This window comes from Mirounga leonina, unplaced genomic scaffold, assembly GCF_011800145.1.
Source record: "Mirounga leonina isolate KUSES-001 unplaced genomic scaffold, KU_Mleo_1.0 Mir_151, whole genome shotgun sequence".
In the NCBI taxonomy this organism is placed as follows: domain Eukaryota; kingdom Metazoa; phylum Chordata; class Mammalia; order Carnivora; family Phocidae; genus Mirounga; species Mirounga leonina.
In genome coordinates this window covers 74,422,395-74,445,484 of record NW_023270377.1, presented here as the reverse complement: position 1 = coordinate 74,445,484, position 23,090 = coordinate 74,422,395, and the positions used below count along the sequence as shown (strand labels likewise).

General features: G+C 34.7%; 1 protein-coding gene across 2 annotated transcripts in view; it reads left to right on the top strand.

Annotated features, from left to right (window-relative positions):
- KCNJ3 (potassium inwardly rectifying channel subfamily J member 3) overlaps positions 1-23,090 on the top strand; it is a 153,432-nt gene that overhangs the window by 2,580 nt on the left and 127,762 nt on the right. For both annotated transcript variants that reach the window (XM_035008008.1, XM_035008007.1), the window contains one exon: positions 9,071-9,287. In XM_035008008.1, the coding sequence (XP_034863899.1) occupies positions 9,071-9,287 (217 nt within the window). The remainder of the gene's footprint in view (positions 1-9,070; positions 9,288-23,090) is intronic.

Genomic DNA, 23,090 nt, shown 5'->3' with positions numbered 1-23,090 from the left:
CTCTTATTTATATTAATTATTCGAATGTGCTTGTATCACTTTCTGATTAGTAACACTTACGGAGTGGTGTTGGCTCCTGGAGCCTTGAGGTAGAGTGCCTTGTTCTCCCTACCCTTGCTGCTTTGCTCTTTAAAGAGTTTCTGATTTGTTGTCAATACACTGCTCCACTAATCTTGAAGTACTAAAACTGAGCTTCTATTTTGAAGAAATAGGTGCTGAACTTGCCTTAACTTTCACTTAGGGTTTTGCTTTTTCTTTCTTTTTTTCCCTCCTAACAGTATTAGCAGGTGGATTATTTCTTTAGACTCAATAACATTAACTGTATGGTCATCTTTTTAACAAGCGCAGTGACCCGAAAAGCAGTTAATAATGTGGAAGAAACAACACCTGGTTCTTTTAAATTTTTATTTTTACTAAATATTTTCCTAGAGAAGTATTCTGTGAAAGCTTGAGTGCTTTTTCTGTAAAGCCTCTTGTTACTTTTATTCTTAATTGCCAGTTACTATGAAGCCTTTGTCAATTACAGATTTCACTTGAAGCTTTTCAGCATCCATTAAAGAAGATTGCTTCTTACCATCAGCAGTGTAAATGCTAAGACAGCTTGCACATGGAGTGGTTATTAAAGCAAGGTCCATCTAGTCCTTAAAGGGCCCCACTATAAACAAGAGAAGCCCACCCTAATCATTCACCCAATTAGAGCCTGGGAATGAGAAATAAAAAGTTCAGTTCTCTATGTGTCATTTACAATTCAACTTTTTTTTTTTTTAATTCAACTTTTTGAGGCATTTGCCTTAGGTAGTTTTCAAATGTTCATAAATTGAAAAAGATGACCTCAAATAAAATCTTAAAAATTTATCTGAGGTTGCAAAGAGAACCATAGCCGTATTCAGAACTTAGCATTGATAAAATGAAAATCTGATGAATATTTAAGTTGAGATTTTGCCTTTGAAATTTCAATTCCACTCTGCAAGTATATTGTCTTACACAGCCTCAACTTATGTTGTAGTTAAAAGTGCTTTAAAAAAGTTGGGCTCCTCTGTCATTTTCATTATTTATTTATATGATCTTACCCTAATTACTCTTCATCATGTTGCTCAGTAAAGTGTTAGACTTAACATAATTCAATTGTCCTGTCACTCCACATCATACACTATAGACAAGAAAACACACTAACTTCTGTAGAGCTTAGTGGCAAATTTTCAACTTAGTTTTGATGTGCATGTTCATTTAGATAACTATGGATAAGTAATTTGAGGTCATGTTCTTCATAATTAATTTCAATGAGCTGCATACTGGTTTTTATGTAACTTAGCACATTGTGTTATTGACCACTATTTGAACTAAGTGAGTTGTTTGGATTAGGCTAAGCAGTTGTGTCGTAGACATGTTTATTGCTTTGGTGCTAGTTGTATGTGCCTACTTCTATGAATAGATCAAGATATATAATCTCTCTTTTTAGGTCAGGCCTACGTGAAGGAGAGGAACACCTCGTTAATATAGTGCAAACATCTTTGACAAGGAACTCATGTTTATGTGTTACTTTGAGATTCTTACTGAAGAATAGTTTACGATAGTGATTGGATATTGGAAATTTAAAATTAGGCTTTAAAGGTCATTTATTGCTGTTCTCTAGTTTTTCAAATATATAAAGTCATTTATTAAAACAAGTATCTTTTGAGGCAACATATTCTAGATGCTTCTAGACTTTATTAAATTGTGTTTTAACAGAACCAGAATAATTAGAATTGATCTACATAGCAGTTTTTTGTTTGTTTTGTGTGTGTGTGTATGTGTGTGTGTTTTGTTTTGTTCTGTTCTTTACGAATGTACAATGAATCTGAAGTATCCAGTCTAACAGTGGTTCAGGACACTGATAATGATTTTTATGCAAAGGCCATGTACCACATATACCGTAAGGAGTGTCCTGATTAAAAACAATTAATGGTGTTGACAAATTTGGAGCAGGGTGCTATATTAACACAAGGTGATAAGACAACATCTAATTAAAATGATATATATAATCTTATAAAAGTCTTTACTTTTGTTAGAAGATGTCAGTGCTAGGAGTAAAAATAATTGACATGTGGTGTCAATTTATATGTAAACAGAACTATGGTGAAATGATGTCCTGCTGTCTGTGAGGTAAGAGGGTTGATCAGTGGCAGCCCTTTACCAGCCAGTTGTTTGTTTGAGTTGATTTTTCCTGTAGCCATAGTAATTAAAGTGAATTCTCATAGCTCTTGTCATTTCCTTAGACTTCATTAAAAAGGAGTCCTGTTTTATTAGGGAACTAATAACATTCAGCAAAATTAGAGGGGAGATTTGCCTTTAATAAGTTATTCTCATGTTCTCTTAGGGACTGAGATTGAAGTGACCTAAAACAGCCACCTGTATTTTGAAAGAGGAGCTGTACCATAATCTTAAAGTAATAAGTGGAATGTTTTGATATCAGTCTTATGCAGTCTTCTTGTTAAATATTATTACACATAGTTAGCTCCCTCTTTTAACCCCTGTTTGACATTTTAAATCTAAGATTGATGTATTTTTAATATAGAGAAATATTTGGAATTTTATGGCAATAAAAACATATTCAATGATAAATATAGGCTATGTTCTTCCTATTATCTAATTTAATTTCATTTATATTTTTCTATTATTATTTTCTTATTTTTTGAATAAAAGCTTATCAGTATTAATGTAAGAGTTCTATTTAATAATTATAAAGTGCTTTCTATTCTTGAGGGGACAGTAAGAACATGGATATGGCTTTCTTATCCTTGCTACTATGAATTTTCATGCATATTTATTTTGAATTCTCTAAATTTTGCTAAAAGTTTTTTTTATAACTTCTCTGCCTTATTTTTAATTTTGTTATTGACTTATATGAAAGCAAAATTTTTTTTAAGGAATCTCTACAGCCAATATAGGGCTTGAACTCAGGACCCTGAGATCAAGAGTCACATGCTCTACCTCCTGAGCCAACCACACACCCCTATGTGAAGGCAAATTTTATTTCAACTCTATTCCTGTCTTTCAAGCTTGCAAATACTGAAATTAATTTCGATATTCGAATATAGATCTTCCAACCTTATGCCTGGAGTGGTCGGTCTTTTTTCTGCCCAGAAATAAAAAATTAAAGGATATAATTGGAAGTTATTCTTTGAAATTTATAATTTGATTATAAATAAAACTACAGAAAACTCTTTTAAAATGAATATTCTTTCTCTTTTCCTCTTCTCATCCCCATATCGATGTTTTATTTGGATTTTCAATTTATTTTAGTTACCTTCTTTTTTTTAAATTCTAGATGCTAGGAACTAATGAATAGCATGGTCGTGTTAAGTTAACGTATCATCTAGCTGAAAGTTTTAATAAAAATGCCTGAGACATGAGGCTAATGGCTCAAACTCTGGACCTTGTCATTTAGTGGTGGGTTTAAAGGATCTGGAAATCTTACTCCTTTCTATAAATCTAACAGGAATGGTTGACTGCCCTACATATACATCTTGTTAGGGAAGATTTAAAGAATCTTTCTTGATACATTGTTCACGAATTTAGAAGCTTATTATCCAGAAGCCATCATGTATTTATATAGGCAGCCAGGCAAACTATATTTACTTACATAAAATAAATTTAAAATCAATTATTGTTGGATCCATATTTTAAAAGATAGAAATAAGGATAATTTTTTCTCATGGAAGTATAATTATACTTCTTCATATTGCTATTCATTGCAAATAGTTATCTTTCCTTCCTAGGAGTGCAGCTTTGCAACCCTTAACTTTCACTTATTGAAAGGTAATGGTGTGCAGTCACCTTTTGATGTATCATATATATTCTTTTCGTATTCACGTCTTTTATTTTCTGTTTATATGGATACTCATTTTGGATGCTATCTGGTTTTCCCATATGAATGTGAGCAAGCGCAGAGGCAATAAAACACAAAATTATTGTTTTTGAAACCAATAATCTCTTCATCCTCTTCATATGTCCTAACCTTTTGTTAATTTTTTAACCACAGTGATTTCTGGACCACATGATTCCTGATTTTTTTTTTCATATATTTGTTTGTCTTCATTTCATACCATGCACTGAAATGCAGTTAGGTGTTTGATTCTATGTGACTTTATTTTGTATGACTCACTCTTTTTACCAATTGGTCTTGGCCAACTTAGTTTTGATCTTGAGATAATTAGTTACCTCCTTAAAAAAAAATTAAATCCACAAATGGATACTTAATAAACACCTGTTCTCCGTATCATACAAGCTGTCAGTAAAAATGTTCAAGGAGCCTAAGACTGAGTTCCCCAGAACTCTTGGGGCTAGATCCTATAATGTTCAGTGATTTTTCAGGTGGATTCATTATGTCTTTAAAGAGAAAGCGCAGTTCCTACTTAGTCTAGCTTTGCTTTCTTTGACACAAGTACAGTTCTCCAGTAGGTACAGAAGTTTTTTTAAAAGTAGAATTCTCATTCTTTTAAAAAAATCATAGTAACTTTTTTTTTTTTTTTAAATATGGTTCCTGAAAAATGCAGGGTGGCTTGTGCTCAGGGGAATACAGTGTGAACAGAAATAAGGGACATAAAGACCTACTAATAAACAGCAGTAGGTAAGAACAAATGATAAAGAGAAGTAGGAAAAAGCATTTGATGGATTTGAAGATGTTTGGTGAGTAGGAGGAAAATGCGCACGTACGGTTACAAATCCTGTCCACAGTTACTATAAATTCCATAAAAGACCCTCAAGGAATTATAAAGCTATTCTTTCATTTGAAAGGTATAAAAACCTTACATAATTTATTACAAGATAAATTACATTCCATTCTATAAGGTACTTTGTTTTCATAAAAATAAACATATTTTTATGGGATGATTATCTTAGCATTACATTTTTTATTTTAGACTTGATGTTGGTCATATTTTTTCTACCTGAGTATTGACAGAATTTCAAACTTATGGAGTCAGAAGAAATGTACAATTTAAAGACAGCCCAGATAAAATTCTAGGTCCATACTCTCCTCTACCTAACTTGAATTTTGGTCTGAGTCCCAAAACCATTGCCAGAACTGCTTTGAGTCACAGGGCATTTCTTGTTCCTTATTCTAGTACCTGCTTTTGGCTTATTTCCTAATTTTCGCTTGCAGATAGCACTCCAACCTCATTTCATGTGATTTTCTTGGTGACTTCAGCATATATTCAACACACACACACACACAGACACACACACATACACACACTGCATATTTAAAGAGGAGAAATGAAATTACAGATAAATGTAAAATGGCGGGAGATGGGAGTCAAGGAGGGCTTGCCCTCTCCACCTTAGTTTCCTTTCCTGTCTTTTCCTTTCCTGACCACTGGCCCTAAGCACCCTTTTCCAGTGGACACTAGTGGGAGGTGATGGGGCACAGAACAGCCTTAGAGTATGATAGAGGAACATCTCATGAATCAGATGGTAGTGATTAAATGTTCTTTTCAACATTCCCTTAGCCTCCCTCCGAGCTAGGAAAGAGCACAGTGGTTATAATTAGAACACCGTTATAGGCTAGAGAGTTGGGAGAAAGGCTGCAAAGAGATTGATTGTATTGGTAGAGTGTGTTTCTGTTGAATGAATGTGGACAACTGGTCACAAATCTCAAAGAAGGAACGTATGCCTGGGCAGTTCTAAATGTGCATCCCAGAGGGGTGTGTGTGTGTGTGTGTGTGTGTGTGTGTGTGTGTCTTTGGACATGTACTCAATAGTCTTTCATCTGTAATATGAAAGCTATTTATCTGTAAAGTCCATGACATTGATAATCCCTTCCAGGCATCTGTGACTTTTGAATCTTTTTCCACCTTTAGTCAGAATTTGTAATTGATTATCTGGTAGGCCTCTTTTAGACTTTAAGGGAGTTCAAAGTCATCTGATATTAGCTGCTTCTTTGAAATCAGTACATGCGACTGTAAGATGAGGCATAAGCCTTAAGTTTTACACATATCCACATTTACATATAATTAAAATGTATATAATTGAAATACTACTTTTAAATAGCAATATTTTTATAATGAAGAATAACTTAGAAATTATTACCACATTCTAAATTGTACAAAACCATTTCAAAAATCCATGATGTTCTACTTTTAATTTTTATACAGTAAATTTAAATTTTAAGCCTTAGGTTTTTAAAATTGTTTTTTTATCTCCCAGGAATTGCTATAATGCCATCAACCAGAAAAGTCCTTATTTCCTTCTCCAAATTCCATACAATTGAAAATAAAAGTCGTATGGAAGTCATTCTCAGGTCCTAGTGTTTTTAAATTGTGTGCTAAATTTTTAAGAATTACCAATTTTCCATAACTCTTTTGTTTTTGTGCTTCTTTCTCACTCTCTTATTCATTCAGTCATTTTATGATTCTAAATGATTATTTCGCCAAATAAAGTCAACCTTAGATTTTTGGCCTAACATGAAGGAAGAAGACCCAAAAGATAAAATTGTGGATATCTGTAGTGTCTCAGAATCATTTAAAGAAAGGTTAAATTATATGGCATCCCACTGGAAAATAATTTTCAGTGAATATGCAGAGAATTTTACTCATCTGAAAAATATGTAAGCATGGAAAACATCTTTTAAAGTAATGAAAGTGTTACTTTCCCCATAGTGTCACATAATAGGTATATGTTTCTGCTAAGACTTGGATAGGATATAAAGCATTTTTGGGAGGAGGAACATAGGTATAATTTTGAATATATAGAACAAATTTTTAAAATCAGAGGATGGAGTCTGAATAGAACAGATTCATATATATTCAAGTCTAAGTTGCCTATATATGAGTTAACTGCTTTGCTAAGAATGAAATGTTTCTTATTTTGGTTGGCATTCTCCTGATAGCTTGTTTCTAGGCCACTTCTCTTCATGGTTTGATGAGTGATCAGGAAATATGAAAGTTAATAGATTACAGCCTTTTAGAATGAGGCACAGGTGTAAATAGCAAATATATAAAAAAGGAAGATTAATTTTAGTTTTGATGTGTGTATATATATAAAAATTAGAAAAATACATCTTTTGGGGGAGAATTATTTTAAAATAAATGGGAAATTGAGTTTTTAAGGAATTACTTTTATCATTTTCATTTAGTACAGAAACAGCAGACCTTAGAATAATTAGTTAAATGACCCAAATTCTGTTCACTAATTATAAACATCAGAATACCACCTTGTGTTTATATAGCACCTGTTTCTTACTAGGTGAGAGAACAATGACACAGGGTTTTTGTTTTTATTTGTTTTTGTTTTGTTTTTGGCTTTTATTTTGTAGTATTAATCAATACTTGTTATACAGTTTTCTAGTTGGAAGGATGCTGGTCTCATCCATATTTTACTAATTTGAGAATAAGTTATAAATATAGGTTAACTTCTACTGGCTTCGAAATGTCTAGTTTTCTCCAACATTGGTTGTTAGAGCTACTGTTTTTATTTTTGAACCACCAGGTTTTTCCATGGATTTTTTTTTTTTCTTGTGACTAATCATTGTTTTCTCTTCCTCCTCCTCCTTCTTCTCCTTCTTCTTCTTCTTCTCCTGCTCCTTCTCCTTCCTCTATTTTCTCTTCCTCCCCCCGTCCTCCTTTCCTTCCTCTTTTTCTTCTTACTCTTTTTTAGTCAACTACTCACAAGAAGAATAGTCTCAACATTTTCATTGGATTTTTTTCTACACAAATAAAATCCCTGAGTATCACTAATTACAGAGTAGCCTGCCTAATTGATTCTGCTGTTAAGACTCTGCAGTTGCTGCCATTAACAGTCTACCACTAACTTGGTTCAGTTTTGCCATAGAGGACAGCTTACTAAACCATATTCCCTAGTGTTTTCAGACTCATTTACTCCACTTAAAAAGCCAGGGTATTTCTTGGAACCCTAACCTTACCAAAAAGTAAGGAGTTTGTCTTTAAACTATTACTTCATTGGACAGACCAGTGTTACAGATTCAGGTTTTGTTTATCAAATGAACTTTGCAGATTCTGTTAAATATATTGGATTCTACCAAGCCCCATTTGAGCGGCAGCAAGCTCCCACCCCTGCAGATTTTTCTGTATGCAATTATTCAACCCTTATTTTACCAGCACCATCATTTAAATCAAACAAATATTTGCTTATATGATCCTTATAAGGAACAGATATGGAAAATAAAATAAGAATGAATAGAAGAGAAAGAGGTTAACTTTCATGGTTTGCTAATTGTTAATAGTCATTTTTAGGTAATTGTTCAGAGTTTTAGCATGTAAGCAATATAAGTTTTATAATAATTTATACTGATACCGAATGCCACTACCTTATGAAAGTTTTAGGAAACTGAAAGTTTACCCAGTATAGATTCTTAATTGTATTTTGATTAAAAAGCTTTGATGTAGCACAGTTTTTACACTATGTTTTAAAATTCATGAGCTATATAGAGAGCTAAACAACTTTAATGCGGTTTATTATTGGGAGTTTGAAAGCGATCAGCTAACAGCCTTTTCTTTGTATTATGTGAACTGTTGTGTAGATAACATAATAGGATATCATCTTCACTTTTATATTAAAGTTTATATCTATCTGTTACCTTTCAAAAGCCCTAGAAAAATTATTGGTTTGCTTTGTAACGATGCAGTAAATCTTTTCTGAAATTAACGATCAACCTTTTTCAGCTTTAACAAACTCCCTAAGAATTGCCTGCTTATTTGCTTTGTGGGGAAAACAAATCTGGCATGCAATGAGTTATCCTGAAGTGATTTATGTCAAGCGGTAGCACATGTACACTCAGTTCCACAGTTTGCGCTAACAGCCATTGTTGGACCAGGCATTTCTCCAAAGCTCATGAGTTAGGGAATGCTAATTATAGTAAGGCGTATATTATAAATAATGCATGTATGTTCCCCATGAGCTATGTGGGATTTCGGCCCGTTTGCTAGAACATAGCTGCATAATGATTTGTTTGGATTTTGTTGCAGATGATTGATAGTGCAGAATGTTGGCAATGATGTAAATTACTGTTGGGCTGCCTTGAAAATTTCAGTACAAGTGGTGATTTCTTCTCTTTTTCTGTGTGCTTGTCTAGTCTCGGCAGACACCTGAGGGTGAGTTCCTTCCCCTTGACCAACTTGAACTGGATGTAGGTTTTAGTACAGGGGCAGATCAACTTTTTCTTGTTTCCCCCCTCACAATTTGCCACGTGATCGATGCCAAAAGCCCCTTTTATGACCTATCGCAGCGAAGCATGCAAACTGAACAGTTCGAGATTGTCGTCATCCTAGAAGGCATTGTGGAAACAACTGGTGAGTAAAAACATAGATATGTCATCAAGTTTCTTTATTCTATAATAACATTATATTACATGCACAGTATCTTTCATGAATTGGTCGAAATGTCTCAGTTCACAATATTGAAAGTAATGACTTATCTCTTATTTCTTTGTGACATTAAGTTGATAACACTTTAAAAATGAAGATTACTGTTGTCATAATTGCATATGTAATGTTAACTCAGGAATACAGCAAAAAAAAAAAAAAAAAAAAGAAGAAGAAAGGAAACCCTAGAAATGATTATGATATTCTAGTCTAATTGCAAAGTTGGATTTCCTATAATCATATATTTTTTTAAAGATTGAAGGTTAAAATAAATTCAGGGTAATTAGTGAGCTGCCTAAACTCAGCATGCATATTCTTGCCTTGGGGATGGTGATTTGGGGTGTCATTGGTAGAGCTTTGATATGCTACTATGTGCAGCCTCAGTGGAAAATTCCCTCCTATGTGTGTCTGTGCTAAAGCAGCATTTTAATTTCAAAGTGGGTCAGTAGATTTCCTCAGTGAACCTTGACCAAAAAAATGTTTTAAAGAGATTTTTCTTCTCTTTCTGCTTCGGTATAGCTATGTGCTCTATGTTATTCCTCAAGATGCACTATAACATTGGTATGTTCCAAATATTCACAGTTTGCTACACTGAGGGGAGAGTAAGGTTACAAAGGAAAGAAACAATAAATCAGAGTATATTATTTGGGGTCTGAGTATTGCCCAGTTGGTTTGGAACCTGCTAGATACTTGAGACCAATATAATATCTATACATCCCTACCCACGCGTGCACACACAAACACACACACACACATATATATATATATATATATATATATACAATAAATGCATGTATAAATGCATGTATGTGTATCTTGAATTTTGCCCTTTCTGCGAGGAATGAAAAGCAAGAAATATTTTAGCTCTCCTTTTTTTCTACCAATATCATTTCAATCTTAAAATGCTAATTATTATGTAAAACTATAGCAATTTTGAAAGTAACATTGGCAGTAACATGGACACGTTCAAGCTTTATACTAAGATGGGAGATGTTACATAATGAAAAACCTCCCACCATGGTATAAAGTTTTGTCCAAGGAGCAGGGAAAGGCAAGCCTTTTTAATCTTTGTACATCTATCACATACCAGTGTTTCAATTGGGGGAAGATACTTAATCTCTATAAGGTTCTTTTCCTTCTCTGTAAAGTAAGAATGATGTAATAACCACCTCAAAGCTGCTTGCTGTATTACTATTATTTTTATTATTATTAGTGCTTCAGCTTAAAAATTAAGATTTTTAAGGACAGTGAGTAAAGATTCAAATCAGCAATCTATATCCGGAATTCGATTTCTGTGGACTATTTTATGGTTTAAATCCTCCAATTATATTTTTAACAAAATTGAAATGATGTCATTGTATATTTCTAATATACCATCTATTGATAAGTAATGAAACCAATTACAAAAGTTTTTAGTTCAATAAATCTTTACATTTCATCTTTAATTTTTATTCATCTCATTTAATGAAGTAATAATATGTTGTTAGGGCTTAAACAACAGATGTTGTAATTTTTATTGATTTATTTCTTATAGCATATGGTTCTATCTTTGACACATCTGTTTACTAGTTAGTTATTGTTATTCTAATCACTGACATGAGTGAGGTTTCTGTTTCACTTGATGGCCTTAGAAATTTTTCATTAGGCCAGTCAGTCTATAGATTGATTCATCTATCTATCATCCATCCATCCATCCATCCATCCATCCATCCATCCATCCATCCATCCATTAATTTTTCCTCTTTATCCATAGTTTGTTTTTCTTAAGAATGAGAAAATTTTCCTACAAAATCACAGTGCAATTAAGAAAAAAATTAGGAAATTTAACAATGATAGAATACTACCATTTAGCTCACAGTCCTTGTTCAAATTTCATCTGTTGTCCTAGTAATTTCCCTTGTAGCTACCCTCCACCACTACCCTGACCCCACCAGCCCCATTCAACATCAGTTTAAGGATTATGCCCTTCACTTGTTTACTTGTCTCCTCAGTCTCAAGATGGAATAGTTCTTCAACCTTACTTTGTGTTCTTGACCTTGATGTACTTGAACAGCATAGGCCAGGTATTTTGTAGAACGTCTCTCAATTTGGACTCACCTGAAGTTTCCTTATTCATTAACCTTTTGATTTTTGGCTTCTACATGGGCATCTTAAGAGAATTCTGAAGTGGGCTATTTTGAAAATGTACCTGTGTATGGACTTAATTGATACATCTTCATCAGATTTCAGAGGATTTTGGGTAATAATGTCCTACATAAGGTAATTAGGAGTTTTGTACATAAAATTGTTCATTAAGACTGCAGATTTTAACATTTCCTACCCCCTCTTTTTTTTTTCTTTTTCTTCTTTTTGTTTTGTTTTGTTTTGGTAATAATGAACCGGCAGAGAATACTTTCCACAGAAAGTGTGAAAACTTGACTGGGGACTGAATTTCTTATTTTGAGATTGCCATTTATGGAAAAAAGATTAAAATCTGCTTCTTCTTAACCTCTTACTTAAGCCTGTTTCTAGCTATAATACAGCAAGACAAACAGCAAAAACATTACTCATAATTTATAGAATTATTTTGTGGAAAATTTATCTGACATTTTGTTTGTGTATGTGCCCTAACTAATTAAATCCCATACTGTTCAAATTCTGTAAAATCTGTCTATATTTCCAGACCTCTCTCAGCCTGGCAAAAATAGCAGAAACATTTTTTGTCCATTTGATCATTTATATCTTTACTGAGATATATTTAGATTCATCTTCAGGGAGGTTTCCTCCTTTATCCTTCCATTCACAATTAAGTTTTCTTTCTCATAATATTTATTGCTTATAGGGGCAACTGGGTGGCTCAGTTGGTTGAGCGACTGCCTTCAGCTCAGGTCATGATCCCAGGGTTCTGGGATCGAGCCCCGCATGGGGCTCCCTGATCTGCGGGAAGCCTGCTTCTCCCTCTCCCACTCCCCCTGCTTGTGTTCCCTCTCTCGCTGTCTCTCTCTCTCTGTGTCAATTAAATAAATAAATAAAATCTTTAAAAATATATTTATTGCTTATAATAAGACAGATATGGTATTTGGGGATGTTTTGAGATAGCAATAATAACCATTTTTAGCTCTCATGTTTTTTGGTACACAGTCTTATGAATGAACATATATACAGTGTAACTTTCCATCATGTTTAATATTAAAATACTAAGTTCATTATCATTCATTCATTCATTAAAAAAATAATTGAATGTATGCTGTGTGCTTGGTAGTATTGGAAATGCTGGCAATATGGTGGTGACCAAGACAGCCAGAATCCCTCTCCTCATGGAGGTCTTATTCTAAGTGGAGGAGGCAGATGGCAAAACACGAAAAATAAATAAGCAAGCTATTATCAGGTAAAATGTGTCAGGAATAAAAAGCACTACAAAACCAGGTGATGGGATAAAGAGTGCATCTCGGGGCACTTTAGGTTGACAGAAGAGTTCTCTCTGAGGCGACACGTCTCTGAGGTGACCTGACTGCCAAGAAGATCCTCCTGGGCCTGTCTGGGAAAACAGCATGGCCGGCAAGGGTCCCAAGTTGGGAATCAGCTTGATTTATTTCAGAAACTAAAAGAAGGCCGAGGTGGTTGGAGCAGAGTGAACAATGTGGAGAGTGGAGTGAGAGGTCCGAGAGGTGGAGAGGCCATCTCTGCACTACAGAAGACTCTATTGAGCCAGTGGGAAGCATTGGGATTTGATTCAAAAACAAAGCCTGTATTTATATGGTAGAAATCTCAAATTGTCTATAACAAACAAAATACACTTTTTTTCTTCTAGTGGGTTGCCTTGTAGTTTATTTATAAATGAGTGACCCTAATGCCTTAGAAATGCATAAAACTTTATAGACAAGTACCAATTTTTTTGTATTAGTGGTAATATCCATCCCCCCCTTCCCCAACACACACACACACACACACACACACATACACACAGAGTTGCTCACTTCACAGCAGTCCTCTGGAAAAAAAAAAATTTCCTATCGATAGACATAAAAAAGAAAAAAAAAGAATCTCCTGGTCTCTTAGATTTGCTTCTTCCCGTTCCTCCAGTCTCAGCAGGAGTGATAGTGGCAGTGGTGGGAAACGAGAAGCTTTCTAATTTCCTTGAAAGTTTTAGCTTTCAGCTCAGAACTCACAATAATTACTTTCCCTACTTCCTTGGAAATACTCCTCAGTGATTAGACTTCGGCACTGGTGCCTTCCTTGCTTCATCTGATTTTGGATTTTCACTCCCAACAAGGAGCACAAGCTTTGCCTCTTCATTAATAACCTTTGCTTCTTTACCGGTCCAGCAAATTCCTAAACCTTTGTTACCTCTAACTCTGGCTCCCTTTGCTTCTTTTCCCCGGAGAGAGAACACTGCTAGAGGCAAACAGCATTGCAGATTTGGCTCATTAGAACTGGATGCTTTCAAACTTCAATCTGCTCTCTGCTGCTATTTGGCAGTCTTTTTAATTGTCTTTTCTGTACTCCCAGGCTCTCTCCCTGTGGGAGCTATTTTAGACCTTTTCTCTCTTTCCATGCCCCCAGTCCCAGCTGTCCTATCCTTTCCTTGGCATATCATCTCCACCTATTCTATCAAAAAGAATGTGACACTTCAATTTTTATACATTTTTTTTTTTACTCTCCTTATCCTTTTCTCATAATTATCTTCTCTTTCCCTTTCCGGGTGTCTGTGGGGAGAAAGTGTCCTTATTCTTCTCCAAACCCATCTCCTTTATAGCTAGTTCTGTTTCCTACCACCCGTCGCTTAAGCTCCTATACTTAACATACCTAATACCTAAAATCCTGTTGACTGTATTTGCTCTCAAACATTTCGAGCTCTTTGAAAAAATACAAAACCTATTATTTGTCCCTTTATACTCCAGGTTCTTCCCTGGATTCGGAGACATCACGTTCTCCCTGTCTTTCTTTTTCTGCTTCTTCTAATTTATGTTTTCCAAATGTTCTTTGTATCCTGCATCACTGCCTCTTCCTCTTTCCTGTAAATGTAAATCTCTGCCATTGCCTTCTTTCTTTTCAAATCTAGATACCGCCCCCCCCTTTTTTTTAACGAATTAACAAAATACAAGTCCACCATTCCTTTTATCTTCGGCTATGAAATCTCTCACCAGTTATGGTCTTGGGCACTTTCCTTACTCGGATGCCACTGTTTCAATTCAGAGTCAGCTTGTCCGAATACCCAATCATCATCTTACATTCAGATTACATCCTCATTTTGGAAAGTTTGTCACTGTTAGTGTTTGTAGTTTTAGCTCAGACTCCCCACCTCTTTCCCTTTTTAGATCTAATTGTTCATTCCACAAATTCCTATTGAATAACTATTGTAGGTTAAACACTATTCTGACCCTAGGGGACACATTAGTTAACAACAACACCAAAAATTCTGGCCCTTGTGGGTACATCTATTCTTATGTAGGAAACAGAAAACAAAATGAAGTGTTTCATCTGGAATGTCGAAAGTAATCAGTGCTGTGGAAGAAATAAAGCAAGGCAAGAGGGATTGGGAGCATAGGCAAATCAGGGTGGGCTGCAATGAGAAGGTGAACTTTGAGACCAAACACCAGATCATAAGTAGAACTTAAGAGAAGGGCATTCCAGTTATGGGTATTAGTAAAGGCTCCAAAGGAGCAAGGTACTGGCTGCCCCTCTCTCTTATTGATGTCTCTCAATTCAATTCTCCTTTAAGCCCAGATAATAATACTTCTAAATCACAGTACTTGTCTCAGGAATGGATTTAGGATCTCTGCTTACATGCAGATTACACACTATTGCCCAGTAAATTTGCTTACAACACTACTTTCATGATACATCTGTGCTCAAAAATCCCTAACGACTGCCATATCAAAATGCATGTATTTCTTCCTGAGAAAATTAGGCTGCTCTTCTTTACTGTAATGTCCGTATACTGATGCTCACTCTTGGCTCCCATGTCTGCAATAATACAATTTTCACTGCCATATACATTCATTCTTCCCTGTATGTGTTTTTCTTTAGTCTCTATTTTTCTTCAATAATTCACTTTAAAAAGCTGTTCTTGGCTATGAAAGGGCCATTAAATAAAGCTCAATATAGAACAAATAAAAACCACAAATATGCAAAATAAAAACTACTCTTAATTTCAACCACTATACTGTTACCTTATTGGTCATTAACCTTTCAGGTGTCTGCGTTCAGCTATATTGTTAGTATGCTACATGTGCTGTTTCATAGCTTACTTTATTGTATATTATTAACACCTTTCACATCAAATCATAATTCTACACCATTAGTTTTAATGGCTTTATTATATGCTGATCTATGCTAGTCTGGGATTTTTAGGCATTTCCTTTTAATAATGTAAATATTTTATAGTTCATAGTTTTATTTACCACCAACTTCCTATAAATTCCTAGAGATAGGATTCTTAGATAAAGAGGCATATAAATCTGTTAGTTTTTAATGCATATGTTAAGATTGCTATCCAGAAAGTTGGTAACAATTGACAACTGTGAAGGTGCCCATTTCCTCATACCCTTGCCAACGATGGATATTACAATTGATTTTTTTTTCCCAATTTGACATTATTTTATTCTTTTGGATTACTAGTGAGGTTGAAATTATTGTATCTATGGGCTACTAGTTTTATTTCATGAATTCTCAGTTCATATTGCTCATTTGCCTGTATTTCCTTTTATGTATAAGTTGCTTGCATAACTAGAACATTATGAGCAACCATGTCCCCTGTATACAGTAGTCTGTATACTATTGTAAAAATATTTTCTTTCTATATATATATATATATATATATATGTATAATTTTTCACCTTCATCACCTATGTGCTTTACTATATCTACAGAGACTGATTGAGGACTTTTTTTTTGGCTGTTTATGTTGTATTTCATAGATCCCAGTAAACACTTCTGATCTGTTTGTTGTTATTTTTAACTGATTTTAATAGAATTGCTCTCTTTTTATAAGCTTGCTTTCTGGGTCACAAATTGTTTCTTATAGGAAATCAATCAATGCATGCTTGTTGATTATCCATGTTATATTAAGTGTAAGATAGTATAGAAATGATTAAGGGAGAGGCCCACATCCACAGGGAGGAAGAAATTGAGTGACACTGAGTATTAACAATGTATGCTCAAACAGATGTGTATCAGGCCTGTGTAGGGGCCTAGAATAGTGATCACTGATGGATTTGTTCTTAAGAAGGTCTGAGAAGGCCCTCCCTAGAGGACATGGCATGAGCTGAGACAGGAAGCGCAAGGAGAGGTCATCAGGAGGGTAGACTGCTGGGCATTCTGGCCAGAGGGAGAGAAAGTGAGACTTCATTTTGTTGAGTCAAGTAATTTGGTATGGTCAGAGTATAGAACAGGTGGAGGGGAACTGGCTGGAGAGGAACATATCTGTGAGTTATAGTTTGGGCCTGATTCTGCAGGCAATAAATCCCTTGAAAGATTTTAAGCAGTAAAATGCCATGATCATATTTTCATGATTGAAAGGTCCTGGTTGCAGGTGGAGGATGGATTGAATGGGGCTGAGACTGGAGACAGGCCAGTTATTAATTACAGTAAGGCCAGACCAGAGGTAATTGGGTCCTGCATGAAATTGTCTGGCTCAGCCAACTATGTGGAAAATAATGGAAAAAAAGCCCCTGGTTTCAAAGCGGTTAGTTGTGATTAAAAGGAATTGGGAAAAGAGCCCCAGGATCCTTACCACTGAAGTTCTGCAGGCTACTTAGAAGCCAAGGCACCCAAAAAAACAAAAAGATAAATGGAGAAAAATAAATAAATAAGACACTGACTCTTCTCCTTACTAGTTAAAAACAGTTTGAAATTTTCTAATGAATAAATCACAGAGCAGAAGTTCAACTTTGAATAATTGAGATGTGCCTCTAATTTTCCCCTACACTATTTAACTTTATTAATTGTAATTAATTATTGCACTATTTAACTTTATTAATTGTAATTAATCATTACTCCTCAGTGATCTGTCAGAAAATAGTGATCAGCAGCCCCCCTAGTCGTAACTGTAAATGAGGTAGCTCTCTTCTGACCATTGGAAATTTTATTTCTCCTTCCTCATTGCAGGTTCTAAATCATTAGCATTGAGCTCTTCATAACTGTTGCAGCCAGGACCTAAATCAAGGGCGACTTGTTTAACTCTTTGGTTTTCTTGTTCCTGCCCAGATTGCTGTTACCTTTTATTTTTTTATTTTTTAAGTTTTTAAAAAATTTTTTTGTTTTATTATGTTATGTTAGTCACCATACATTACATCATTAGTTTTTGATGTAGTGTTCCATGATTCATTGTTTGCACGTAACACCCAGTGCTCCATGCAGTACGTGCCCTCTTTAATACCCATCACCAGGCTAACCCGTCCCCCCACCCCCCTTCCCTCTAGAACCCTCAGTTTGTTTCTCAGAGTCCATAGTCTTTCATGGTGTTACCTTTTAAAGTAATTGTTGGTGTTTCAGAAGACTTTCTATCTTATCAGCTAAAAGTCCATGATATTTTGGATCTGTATATATTGGAAATGTCAAAGTACATTCCTCCTAGTAACTTCTATGATTATATATTTGTTAAGTATTTATTGCTTCTTAATTGTGATTTTTTTTTCTTTTTTAGAGACCCTTTTTCAGTGACCCTTTTTTGTTGAATCAAAGTAAAGCTCAAACTTTAGGGGTGCCATGGTTATTTTTGAAATCTAAAGCCTTAATTTTCATGAGCAATTCCTCAATAAAATCTTACTTTATCAGGATTTTCTTTTGATAGGCCATTGTAGGGATTTTTAATATGCTTTACAAATTTTATGCCTAAATACTGAAGCATGAAGTAGGGTGGCCAACCAAGATAATTGAAAGCTTTATGAGGTATGGGTCTTTCAGTGCTAAAACCAGGAGTCCTGGGATGCCTGGGTGGCTCAGTCTGTTAAGCATCTGCTTTCGGCTCAGGTCATGATCCTAGGGTCCTGGGACTGAGTCCTGCATTGGGCTCCTTGCTCAGCGGGTAGCCTGCTTCTTCCTCTCCCTCTCTCTCTCTGACAAATAAATAAATAATATCTTTAAAAAAATTAAAAAAAAAAAACCGGAGTCCTGAACAAAATGGGGTATTTGGTTATCCCACTTAATAGTCAGGAATGTTAGTTAAGCCTTCCTAAATGCCTGCTTCAATTGAATTGAGAAGTTTACTTTATAAATAGTGGAGTGGGTCTTTTCAAACTCATGATTGGACTTACTCCACCCTTTTCCTTACTCCACCTTTGTCAGCACTGGAGTCCCAAAAATACTTAAAAAGGGTATTTTCACATATGTTATTTTCTTGAGTATTTTCACTGCTGTATTTTATAGAACATTTCATTAATACAATCCTAGCATCTTAGGATGGAAGTTTCTCATTTGTTTTGCAGGAGGTTGGTCTGGTCAATTACTGGGGGTGAGGTGGGTTAGGGAGGGTAAGACCAAATTTGTCAAAATCTGACCTTTGACTGATATGAATAACGTAAGTCAGCAAACTTTATAGATAATCTAGCTAATTGTTAAATATAGGCATAGGAGAATTGTAATTAGGTAAAGCAGTTTTGGATAAGATGTGGCATAGTCCGATGACTGGGAACTTCACAGTTTAAATATTAACTCATTCTCAGAGATTTTTCAATGTGAAGTTTTGGGACTTTGTGTGTTGAAATCCCATGGTATACTTATTAAAATACTGACTTCTGGGCTTTTACCTACATTTGCAGTGTTAAAAATGTCTGGTGTTTGTGGCTCAGGAAATTTGCATTTTTAATAAACACTCAGGTGATTCTTATTAAGACCATTACAGTTTGAGAATGCCTCAATCCAGCGACTAGAAAAGCCACTTATAGCTACTGAATTAACTACTCAACTATAATATCTTGGCCTAATCTACCACATCAATATGTTGTAAAAATGAAAGAGAACTTAGCTCTTTGAATTTCTGAAGTCTTCAGAGATGAAGCTTCGTGTCAATTCAGACTGTGCCGATCAATGTAGCCAAATGCAAATTAATATGCGTAGAAAAGCAGCGAAAATCAGGAGTATGAATTAAAATGCATTGCTATTCATCATCATAAGCAAGAACAAGATGTGATAGCTATTGTGGAACATTGTGTGAAGATGTAATATAAATGCCAAGCAAAGATGTTAGTGCCACTCACTGATGGAGAGAATTCTGATCACTGAAATTGCAACACATGCATTATGACCAGAACACTGTCTCTGGTTATTTATTGTTTCATAGGAGAGAATATCATTATGCTTACTGTAAAGCTCAAAAGAACAATTTCACAATTGTGTACTAAGACTAACACTGGCTCTTAGTCCTTAAAGCTAAACTATTTGAGAGTTTTCTTTTCTGGGATAAATTTTGTAGAGATTGCAGAGATTAAATATAAATGTAAATATGTTTCTTAATAAAAAGTGATAATGAGAGAATAAGACTTGAGATCCAGATAGACTGAGTATTTTGACAAATCAGGATCATAGGCGCAATATGACCTTGCTTCGTTTTGATTAGTTGTTACTTTGTGATTTCTATGCCGTAGGCTCTGTCTGAAAAAGAACTAAGATCATTGGCTCATTTAGCTCAGGAGAGCTTAGAACTGAAAATCAAGTACAAAGTCATTGTTGCTGTTGAAAATAAATGTTGAATGAGATAAAAATTATATAAAGTTATTGTATAAATGATTGTATTTAATATCTATTAATGATGATACAGAGTGCCGTCACAAAATTGAGAAGGTCCTGTATGGGGCAGAGGAGTAAGAGGAAAATAATTGTTTTGTTTTGTTGTTCAAAGGTGATTTACCTTGGAGCATTAATTGTGTTGATTATGTATGGGATGTATTTGCTGAACCTCCTGTGCCAAAAATATACTCCCACGCCTGAGAATAGCTCATGATCCATTCCTGCTGCCTAATTCAGAGAAGAGTGATGTCTAGACCATTTCAGAGAGATAATCAGATCTTAAAGGCTTTTGGAGAAAGAGCATCTTAGTCTCCCTTAAATTACTGTCAAACAATTTTTTGTATGTCTCTAAATTAATTTTTAATATAATATAAGCCCTTTATTTTATTTTGTTTAATTTTATTTTTATTTTAGATTTCTTGTCATTTAAGATGGAAAATGTCCTGCCATTAGTTTTCAGAGCCATCTTTAGTCACATGTAGTACCGACTCTGTGCTGTACCTCAATATTTAGATACAGGTATAATCTGGTTTCTTGGACAACTTTTTCCAGATACACATAATATGAGGGGATCAGTTTGGGAAGGGAAGAGTGCATGGTGCTTTGATGACTAGAGAAGGTTTGGACCTTATGAACTGAATGTCTGTTTGTGTATGAGCTCTCAACATTTTTTTTTTTTTTTTTTTTTTTAGTACTTTCTCTGTGCTGAGGGTTTACTTTCTGACTCAGGCTCCTGATTCAGCAGTTCCCCAGAAATGGCTCCAATCCTTCCATATTTGGCAGCACTACTTAGAGAATGTAGAAAGAAAATGATGTAGCCTCTTTGTATATGTGTATTTATTCAGATTAGCATTATCGGTTCCAAAAATGTCTTCACATGTGTTATCTGTTTCTTCCTGGGTTTGCTTTGCTCTACATTTCTCCCAGTGGCCTTTTTTTCAAATATGCTTCATTACTTTCCATTTTGCATTTTTATACATGAAATGCAAAGCTTTCTTACACGTATATGGCTTATTTTCTTCATGTAGTTAAGATTTTAATATGTTATAGCCTGTAAATTGTAGACTATTGCTGCACAATAGTCCTTTATGATAAAGTTTAGGTGTCTTTTTTTCAGGCTAACTTGCTAAAATTGGGGACGCACTTTGGTCCAGAGCTTTTTATGTCCATTCTATGCAGTACACTGATGTTCTTTTGTTTTTAAGTCAGTTATTGAATATTGTTTAAATTCAGTCTAGCCAAGCTGAATTTTGCTTGTCTTTAAATGTGTCTAAAATGTACTATAGGAAGGCACCAAGTGCCTTTATAGCGTGCCCTCCTTATCTTCCAAGTTCTACTAGACCAGTAGTACAGATACCAGTTAAAATATTATTTCTTATTCGAATTGGTCATTTAATTATATGTGCCTGATACGATGTCTTCCCTGGTATGGATACACTTGGGAAAATCTAATATGCTACTTTTAGCTTTGAAGAAGCATATTTCTTCCTTTACACTGGAAATCATAATATCATCGGAACCAGAAAAAGTTGAGAGGAAGAAGAAAAGAGACACATTCATGATTTTTGAAACAATTGCCATATAATTGAATAGTAGAATTAGAATGATTGAATTATAAAGATAAAATGCTTCTTAGTGATAATCTAGTTAAAACTTTCCATTTTAGGGAAATGGAAAGCATGATTCAGGGAGGTAAAAAAACTTGCTTATCTTTTCAGAAGCAGTTGGTGGAACAGTCTGGAATATGCTTTTGTGCTTTGACTCTTATTCTGGCATTCTCATTACTAACAATGATTCAGTTATTTAAATGCATTTCTGGCTTCTCTGATTTAACATAATTTATAATGATGGAGACTGTATTTTGTTAAGACATGTCAAGGATTTTGGGTCGAAGTTTTTGATCAGATCAGCTAGTTGCTTAGCTGAGCAGAGGGGAAGGGCAATCAAGAGATTTATGCCTTATAAATCGGCCTGAGCTTGAGCAGCATTTCCAAGTCCATTTTTAGTCAAATACAGTAAGAGAAAGGTAAAACTTGCTATGTTTCAGGTCCTGAGTAATATTCATATGGCTATAGACAGAGTACATATGGGATAATGGGAAGAAGAGGTTTCAGATGATGGTAGCAGAAAAGTGAAGGCTGGAAAATGTAGTACCTTTAAGTCATGTGTGTGTTGGCACTTAATTGTTATGAGTAACTGGGAGTCACAGATGGCTTTTAAACAGGAAAGTGAAATGATCACAGTTGTGTTTTAGGAAAAATAATCACTCTGACTGACCATGGGCAAAATCAGAGGTTGGTGGATCAGTTATGGTGCTATCGCAGTAATTCAGATGAGAGGTGGTAATCTGTCACTTAAGGAGATTTGAAGAAGCATCCACTTTTGGCTGGATTATGAAGGAAGTTTTGTTGAAAACTTGAAGTATGTAAACTTTCCTGTTGCCCTTGATGAAGTTCAATGCCTCAAGGTGAAGGAGAAGTTACTTATGAAGAAAGAGTCCAGGCCTGGCGTGTGAAGATGGAGGGACTACCGAGCAGAAGACCTTCTAAATTCATATTTGGACTGAAGTGTGTGATGTAGGAAATGTGGGTAAAAGGTAAGGCCAGAAAGGTACTGAGAGAAGCTTGTGGATGGCCAAGCGTGCCAGAACTTCAATTTATTGGACAGAAAAGAAGGTAGTACAGGTTTCTGAGCAGATGATCCAAAACTACAATGAGATTTGTACTTTTATAATGTATAAAATAAATGATACTGTATATAACATTGTCTTTCTCACTTCATTTAGCTTTTGAAAAAAACACTTCACATCAATGTGATAGGTACATTTTACATATCAGATGGGATTTGCTAAATTATGATTTTTTTAACCAGCATTTGTTGCACAAATTTATTCTTTTAAAAAATGTTCAGATACTTAAAATGAATTTGTCTTTAACATGATCTTTTGAAGATCCTCTACATAGTGATATGAAAAATAGTGTTAAATTAGAAGTGGAATTTAAAAACATTATTTAGAAGAAATCT